Genomic DNA, 9333 nt, shown 5'->3' with positions numbered 1-9333 from the left:
GATCATTATGTAGTGGCCTTCTGTATCTTTTTAAATTTTTGATAACTTAAAGGATATTTTGTCTGAGATTAAGATCATGACTCCTCCTTTCTTTTGTGTTCCGTTTGCCTGAAAATTTTTTTCCCATCCTCTTACTTTGAGTCTGTGAGTGTCCTTTCTAGTGAGATGAGTCTCTTGAAGGCAATATATTGTTGCCTGGTGATATTTTATCCATTTTGTCATTCTGTGTCTTTTTAGTGGTGCATTTAGTCCATTCACATTCAGGCTAATTATTGAAATGTAAGAATTGATCCTTATCATAAGGTTCTTATAGAGTTGTTGTTGTTGTTCCTGTTTGCTTATTGTCTTTCTTTTGGTTTGGGGGTTGGTTTTTGTGTGTTTTTAATCTTTTTCCTGTTCTCTTGTGAAGAACGTTGTTGTTCTTTTTTCCTTTTCTTCTGTGTTTAATACTTTTTAAAGTGTTTCTTGTAGAGGTGGTCTGGTGGCAGTGTAAGTTCTTAGGGATTGGATATCTGGGAAAGATTTTAATTCTCCCTCACTGCTGAAGCTTAGCTTGGCTGGGTAGGTTATTCTTGGTTGAAATTTTTTATCTTTTAGAACTTTGAAGATAGGGTTCCAAGCTCTTCTAGCCTGAAGGACTTCGGTAGATAAATCTGCTGCTATTCTAATTGATCTTCCATGGTAGGTAATCTGACCTTTTTCTCTTGCTGCCTTTCGGATTTTTTCTTTTATGCCTACTTTGTTTAGGAAAATTATTATGTGTGAGAGAGTTGGTCTTATCATTTGTTGTCTTGTAGGGGTTCTCTGAATCTCTTGTGTTGGAATTTTCGCATCACTGATGAGATGAGGGAAGTTTTGTTTAATAATTCCATGGAATGTTTGTTCCAGGGTAGTCTCTGTCTCTCTTTCTGCCTCAGAAAGTCCAATTACTCTTAGGTTCAGTCTCTTTAAGTAATCGCTCATCTCTTGAAGGTTTTGTTCTGTCTTTTTAAACTTCTTTTCTATGTTTTTGACAGTTTGGGTTAGTTCTATATTTTGATCCTCAAGCTCTGAGATTCTTTCTTCTGCTTGGCCTATTCTGCTTTCCATGCTTATCAGTTTGTTATTTATTTCATTCACAGTATTCTTTACCAGTGTTATCTCAGTTATCAACTCCTTCCTAGTTTCCTCTTGTCTCTCCTCAATTCTTTTTAATCTCTCCATTAATATCTTGATATCTGGGTTTGTAGTTTGAGACCAGTCATTCTGGGGCTCTTCATTGTTTGCATTCCAAAGTCAGTTTTTTCAGTGTCTGACCTCCCAGGGGTCTGTGAGAGACCCATAGCCTTCTTTTGATTTTTCTTCATTTGTGTAGATTTTTCTCTCCCCCTTTCCCTCCTCTTCTTTAATTCTGTGTTTTTCAGGGAAGGTGGGGTTGCTTATACTTTATTTTGTTCAATCTCCTGTTCTTCCTTATGAGGGTCCTCTGGCTTTGTTCACTTTTGAGGCTGGACTGTGGGTTGGTGCTGTACTTTTTGCAGTTTTGAGGTTTAATTGAGGGGGAAGCTGTGATTCAGAATCTATCTGCAGATCCCAGCATCGACCAACAGGTGTATGGGCACACTGGAACCCACTTCCCACTGCCTTACAATCTGTCCATGCAGTGGGGTTTAGGTTTGCTCCCAAAAGGAGGTTAGAAAAAGGAAAATAATGGAAGAAGGGGGGAGTCAAGAAGAAGTTGGAGAGAGAGGAGAGTAAGAGGGAAAACAGACATACATACCAACTAATGAATGAAAGGTGACACAAGAACAGAAAAGAGTAAACAACAAACAAACAAACAAAATTCCCTAAAGTATACTGGTAATCACACAAAGATAGTCCAATAAAACCATGCCTTTTGATGTGTATTTCCCTAACACAAACAGATAGTCTAAATCAAAAAGCAAACAAAAGTGAACAAAAACAAACAGTCGGAACAATAAAATCAAAAATCAAAATAAGAAACCAGACTAGCTCTGGAGTCTTTCCTGAGTGTCTAAATTCTCTTCAGCTCTGATCTCTAGCCCCTCCCCTTTGCTCTCATTATAGGAAGATCGATTTATTCATAGATTGGGTCAGTTCCCTTGGCTTGCTGCCTTCTGTCTGAGGACTGAGTTGTTTGTGTCTGATTCAGCATAGGGGAGGAGCTTCTGTCTCCTGTTTTGGTGGGATTACTTTGGAAACAAGGAGGAGGCTGCTTGGAGATGGGCGGGGCAATGCGAATCTCTGCCTGGAAAGTGGCTGTGGTGGGTGACTCCTCTTTCGCCCATCCTTTCTCTCAACTCATCCTTTCTCTCCACTCCACATCCTTTCTCTCCACTCCTTTGTAGATGATCCACTATAACGGGCGATGATGTGTGTCCGGCATCAGGAACTGGCAACCAGCGATATGGCTGGGTGCCGCATTTGGTGTGCCCCGGGCAGCTTGGGGTGGCGGAGGGAGCTGGGAATTCCCTGGGTCAGAGCCCAGAGCCTCGGCGTCAGCAGCTGTTCAGCACCTTGTAGCAATCAGCAGTAGTCCCTTGTGGAGGCCGCAGTGCAACGGAGGCTGTTTACTGCATGGGACTGGCTATAGCAGCCACCCCCGTGTAGACGGCAGCTGCGGGGTGCGTGGAACTGCCTTCAGGAGTCACCTTTTGTGGAGATCGTCACAGTTCAGCTTGTCCCGTTGCCATCTTGCTGAGTGTCCTATCTTGTGTTTTATATGTTACTGATTTAATGGTTATTTCCTGTGTCAAAGGATCTGATAATACTACGTAATGGTGCAACGCAGTTCTCTTAATCCTTAATACAGGAGAATTATGAGGGGCAGCATAACATAGTGGCATAGAGTGTGAGGTCTGGAGCCAGAGCCAGGTTCACATGGTTTGGATCCTAGCTCATCCACCTTCAATCTATATGCCTCTTGCAAAATTCTCCAACTTTATTTTGCTTCAATTTCCTTATATTAACAGTGATAAAGATAATTAGATAATAGTGTCTGCTTCTTGGACTTGTAGTGGAGATTGGGATGGGTTAAGTATGTGTAAATCATTTAAAATAGTACTTGACTCATAGCAAGCAGTGAATAGATATTAGCTCCCATTATTTCTGTCACCCAGACCTGAGTTACCTAAGATTAAAAGTATACAAGTAACCTAATAAAAATGTGATAATGTCTAAATTTTTCCCCCATGATGGCGAGCAATCATTGGCAAAGGCAAACCTGGGGAAACCTCCTTAAGAAGAAAATGTCTTGAAGGAATTTGCGTGGTGATCTGGGAGCAACTAGTCATAGTAGGTGACCTTGAATGGAGCCCTGCTCTGAGTTGCCAGAATTCTAGTCAAATGTCAATTCTCTGCATTCGTGGTTTTAGACAATTGCAATATTTATAATATACTGACTTGGCAATTCTCTCTCCCATGGTACATAACTGAGAATCTGCACAGTGGATTGGGGTAGGGTTTTCTCCTAAATACTCCAGAGATCTGTGTTGCTTGCATTTTTAGGAGTGGGCACAGGTGAGGGAGGAAACTTAATTTGCTAATTCACTTTGGCAAAACAGAGATCTATAGTGAAGTTTTCCCTCTGAGAGGTTTGGTTTTAAGCACTTTGTAGGAACCAACTTATTTAATTCACACAACACTCCTATGAAGTATGTGTGTATTACAACCATTTTATAGATGAGTAAACTAAAGGACAGAGAGATTGCTGTGGGCCATCCAGTTCTTGAGTCACTGAGCCAGAATTTTAACCAAGGCAGTAAGGCAGCTGAACTCCAGAAACCCTACTCCTAATTACTACACTACAGTAAGTATGTACATGCCTTAGCATGCCTCAAACTGCGAAACCCAGATATTGCAGGAATAATATCTTTTGTATTAAAGAAAATTTTTGAACTCTTGTTTATTAACATCAATCTTTGTCACCTAACCATGGATTGACAATATTTACTTCTTTTAAACAGACATTAGTACAGGCTGTGCTGAATGTTCTACAGATGGAAACAAATGAACAATATTCTCCCAATTATCAGCTCTTACTGCTTTGGGCTTCTCTGTCTAATGTTGTTCCGGTAAGTATCTTAGTAAAGTATAGGTTACAATGCTGTTTTTTGTTTTTCTTCATTTTTCTTTCCTCCCTCCTCCCTCTCTCCCTTCCTTCCATATTTATTTTATTCTTTCACTTATTATGGGGAAGAAAAAAACTATAGAGGATATCATTGTGAGCTAACAAACAAAACTGCCTAATGAAGTCTGATTAGGTTACAAAGAAGGCAAAGCAGAGGTCCAAAGTGAATGCTGCTCCCTGAAAGGGCAAAAGAAAAGCTTGCTCTTTAGGGCCAGTTGTGACAACACGTGTTTATGGAGCACTTTCTGTGTGTCTGGCAATGTGCTGAGTATTGGTGATGACAAAATGAATGAGGATTGGCCCCAAGCTTTTAATGGAGAGAGAGTAGATAAATGGACTGTTTCAGGTAGAAATGAGCTTGAATCCAAACATCCGCAGCCATAGCTATCGAATCTCATGGCAGTAACTTAAACTTTTTGTGCCTCCAATTTATTATTGGTGAAAAGTGATAATGCACATAAAACTCCTAGTATGGGGTTAGGACTTGGGCATGCAATAAACGGTAACTCATTTCTCTATGAAGTTGTTATGAGGATGCAATCAGATGAGCCCTGCTGGTACCAGTGACTAATAGCTCCATCTCTCTCTGTAACCCATTCTCCTTCAGTGCACCATTCCTGCTTACTTCACTTGGCATTTTGGTCCTGTGAGCTTCCCTGTGAATGGCACTGGTAAAATTGGAATTTACAATACCTCTAAAGAGAACAGAGATTTTTAAAAAGCTGTTTCTTTTTAAAGCTGTCATGAACTCAAGTAGAGTCTTGAGATTTGCCTGCCACTTCGTGTTCGATGCACACCAGTTTCCTGGGTCAAGAGTTTCTCTCATTAGCCTAAACTGCTACTTATATTATCTGAAATTAAAGGATAACATTTTTAGTTGTTGTTGTTGTTTTTTTTCCTAATCAGGAGCATTTAATCCATTTCTACTGATAAGTGGTCATTTTTCTTTCCTTTTTTCCTTCTAACAAATAGAAATAAGGAAGATGTTTTAGGTATTTTTTATTTATCCTTTCTCTTATAAAGGCCTGGTTGCTAAAGACTTTCGAAGCACTGGTATTCTAGTTTTTTTTAACTGATTGTAAAACTTAATCGAGTAAAGAGCAGAGATAGAAAATTTGACCCCTCTGCTCAAATGTATGTCATCTAGTGGAATATATATTCTATCTGGGATGTTTAAGTAAAAATAGTCTAATCCTTGGCCCTTTTTTATGTACCTCTAATATCATTCTCTGATTTTTCCTTAACCAATTTTCTTGAAAACTGATGAAGCTATAGCAAAATTGAAAATCAAACTTCAAAACAACTCCTAAAGCAGGTACAAAACACCCATTCCTGTCAAAGGATTAATTTTCAAGATCTCATTAGAAACATTCCCCAGAAGAAAGCCACACAAAGCCCCATTGATTTGACATGGGGGAAGGCAGTTCTTTGGAATTTGTTCCTGGCACTGGCCTAAAAAGATTTAAACTATTCATTTTTCAGAAAGGATGATTAGAGAAAGTTCCATCTCACTGGCTCTTGTTGGCACCTCCAAGAGACAACCTGGTGTGCGGGCAGAGGCCCTGGAAAGGCTTTAGAGTCAAATCCAATGCCAGTTCCCAGGACTTGGTGACAGTGGGCCAATTGTTTAACCTCTACAAGCCTCAGTGCCCTTATCTGTAAAATGGGATTAATGCTACCTACTTCAAAGAATAGTTGTGAGGATTACTTTAGTAAGAAATGGAAAGTGTCTAACAGTACCTCAGTCAACATAGATGTTCAATAAATGTTAGTTTTCTTCTCTCACAAAAATTATTTTCTTAGTTTTAAGAAATCATTACTTTCAAAAAAATAATAATAAGGAATAGAGACGACCCTGGCTTCCATGTACGTGACTGCTCAAATTCCCAGGATAGGAATGTCCACTGCTGCCCTGACTTTTGTGGTCTCCTTCACTGCTGGGAGAGCCACCAAAGCCTTGCCAGGAGTATAGATTGTGGGACCTGTCCTTTCCTGGAGCTCAGCTCATATCCTCATCTCTTCTCTCCTACTCTGTACTCTGCTTCAAGGCCCATGGGACTCAGAGCTCAAGCTTCAGATGGACTTGGGACCAGGTCAACTGAGAGGTTCCATTATGGCCTAGGTGAACTTTGGTGTACTGGCCAAAGATATTAACTATATGAAATTATTTCTATGGGAAGACCATTTCCAAGTTCCAAGAAATTTCTAACTGCCAAATGTATTTTTTTGAACATTTCTCTAAACCAATCACAAAGCTGACTTATCTTTTTTTAAAAATCTGTTTCTTCTCTTGTGTTTTTCTAAATACCTTAAATAATGATCATCACCCCATCTCACTCTCAACTTCCACAGCATTTATTGTCATTCACATGTGTAGGCACTTTCACTGTTTTGTACGTTTAGCTCATTTTTCTCCTTTGTATATTTTTATCCCCAACTGACATGTAAGTTCTTTGGGCAAGAATTGTCTTAGAAATATCTATTGACCATGATTGGCAGAAAACTCGCTGGCATGTTGTAGAGACTCCATCAATATTCGTTAAACCTGTTTTTGAATGATTAAATAAATGATGCTGAAGAACATGCTCAGTTCATCTTGTCTTTCCTCCTTGTTCCTTCTCACCTTTGTTCTTACCTCTCCAAAACAATGGAAAGTTATTGTGATAGCTGCTTCTACATTTCAGTGAGCCAAATGGCCCTTCTTTTTGCCCAACTCTGACCATGGAATTAAATATTTTGGCAAAATACTAATTGGTACTGCTGGGAGAAGTTTTTAGCTCCTTTCTCAAATGTGGGTGCACAAAGACCTCAAGGTTCCATATTCTTGCTTATTGACTTAGTAATTCGTGTACTTTTTTTGTTAGCACTTTATTTTCCTTTACATTTCTTTTCTTTTTAATTTTTAAAAAGTACTTTGATTTGTTTAAAGTAGAAAATAACAGATTTTTAAAAAACAAATCTGTTCAGAAAAAAGATGCATTAAAAATGGTAATACCATGTACAGCTATTTTTAACTTAACTGAATTTTTTGTGTTTATCATAAAAATAAATATTATCCAATTTTAGTGAATCTCTAAACTATAATTAGTGTAACTGAAAAACTAGGTACTATCACTAATTTTTTTCCCCAACATGAACTCATACTCGTCAAATAAGATAAATTGAGTATGAAGTGGTTATTAATTAAATCCAACAATTCAGAATTTTCATCTGCATATAGTAGTAAAAAAGGGCCTGAGTGAGAACACAGGACAAAAGAACTCTCTATTGAGCATCTGTCCCTTCATCTGTAAAAATGAATTACATAATCTCTAAGGTAAATCTTTCCTAATCTGGATAATGACCCGGAAAGAGGGTCTCTGGATTGGAAGGGTCTTTTTTCCCTGTTCAGCTTGTTTATGTAAACAGTTCCATATTTATCCTTGCACTTTCAATTTAATGTCACAAAGGGGAAAACAATTAGTAGTATTGAACTTGGCTTATTTGAGCATTCTTTCAAACAATTGCTATTCCTCTTTTGACCACAGAGGGGAGTATTGGGATTATTTAAAGGTATATAATGTTACCTCACAAATGAGACAAAAACTTACACAAAGTATTGCCTGAGTTATTTCAGGACTGATTTTCATGGGTGAAACTTCTTTTATAATAAATGTTTATAGAACAAAATGAAAGCAAAACCAAGCTTCTTTTGATGATTTTATATAGGTTTCCTTTGTTTTTATAAACTGAGAAGATGCAAAATCACCTACTTGAGTAAGAAGTTAATTTTTAAGATGTATAGCAATATAATTTTATCTTATAATACTAATGAGGAAATATTTGAAATAGTTTTGGTTGGTCAAGAGAGTAAACTTAAAAGTATACTATGTTCAATAGCATTCAGGTGTGAAAGGACCCTAATTTTGATGTTGACTAGTCTCATAATTTAGTTTATGGGATTTTAGGTATAGTTTTCTGGACTTATTTAAAACTATCATGTTTCATTTGCAGAATATAAAATTTGCTAATTCATTAGTATTTTTAAAAAAATTAAATCTTAAAAAATGTTTTGTTTTGAATTAATGTACTGTCATAATTTGTTGCTTCTAATTATTTAATGCATGCCTATATAACATTTTATTTTACTTGTTAGTAAAGAAATCCCATTTTTCTTACTTCTTAGTGAAAATAGAAGTATAATCTATTTAAATAATATAGTTAAACTATACTGACAGAATAAAATTATAAATCTGGTTTCTTGGAGTTATATAAACATTCCTATTGCTCATAAAATCTATTTGTTTTCAAAGATATTTTTTACTAATATACTTTTAAGGTTAATTTAAAGTGTCCTTTTTTCTTTTAAATGTTTGTTGTTGATACTAAATATGCTTTTGTTCATCTTCAATGAAGTTTGTGTTTTTGATTTTTTTTTAAGGTTGCATTTTGGACACTTGCGTTTGTCTTTTCTCATCCCAACATCCACAAGGCCATTATGGAAGGTATATCCTCTGTGTTCGGCACACCAGGTACTGAACCTGAGTTAACTTATGTTAAAGGACACATCTAATGATGAATGCTTGTCACACATTATTGGAAAAGCTGAATACCTATAATTTTATAGAAATTCAACACAATCCAAAGCTCAACATAATTTATTATGTGTTTCAGTATATAAATCCTAGAGTTAATTACTGTTAAGGATTTTAGAGGTCATCCAGTGCAACTTTCTTATTTTCCAAGTGAAATTGGGTTCTCCAAATTTCTAGTCTTTATGAAATAAAAGGGTAGAGATGGGGATGATGGGGATAATTGTGTGGGATCCTCTCTGACCAAAAGGCCACAACAGAAGTGTAACACTAATCTAAATTTCTACAGTGCTTGAACTGGAACTCTTGAACACAGTTCTAGTGGGGAAAGACAAAAGTTTTTCTTTGTTCCTGTATTCTTATTTGCTTTCAGAATTCACTGTTTTCTTTTGACATATTTCTTCAAATGTTTCTTCAAATAGAAGTGCCAGTGTAACAGCTATACTATATCGATACTTTTAGTCACTATTACAGAATTGAAAACCATTTATTAAAAATTTTGTAATCCCGCGCCTTTGGGAGGCTGAGGTGAGTGGATTGCCTGAGCCCACGGGTTCGAGACCCACCTGGGCGGCGCGACCTCATCTCTACAGTAAATCAAAAAATCAGCCAGGCGTGGTAGCGCATGCCTGT

At 37.2% G+C, this 9333-nt stretch overlaps 1 protein-coding gene across 1 annotated transcript in view; it reads left to right on the top strand.

The window, feature by feature from the left end:
- The window catches only part of LOC103259544 (24-hydroxycholesterol 7-alpha-hydroxylase-like), an 81841-nt gene that overhangs the window by 2480 nt on the left and 70028 nt on the right, over positions 1-9333 (top strand). The window contains exons 2-3 of the mRNA XM_008057207.2: positions 3966-4073; positions 8550-8640. Of these exons, the coding sequence (XP_008055398.2) occupies positions 3966-4073; positions 8550-8640 (199 nt within the window). The remainder of the gene's footprint in view (positions 1-3965; positions 4074-8549; positions 8641-9333) is intronic.

This window comes from Carlito syrichta, unplaced genomic scaffold (assembly GCF_000164805.1).
Source record: "Carlito syrichta isolate Samal-C Ts95f unplaced genomic scaffold, Tarsius_syrichta-2.0.1 Scaffold302862, whole genome shotgun sequence".
Taxonomy (NCBI): domain Eukaryota; kingdom Metazoa; phylum Chordata; class Mammalia; order Primates; family Tarsiidae; genus Carlito; species Carlito syrichta.
Note: the sequence above shows the minus strand (reverse complement) of the source record. Positions and strands in the feature narration are given on the sequence as shown.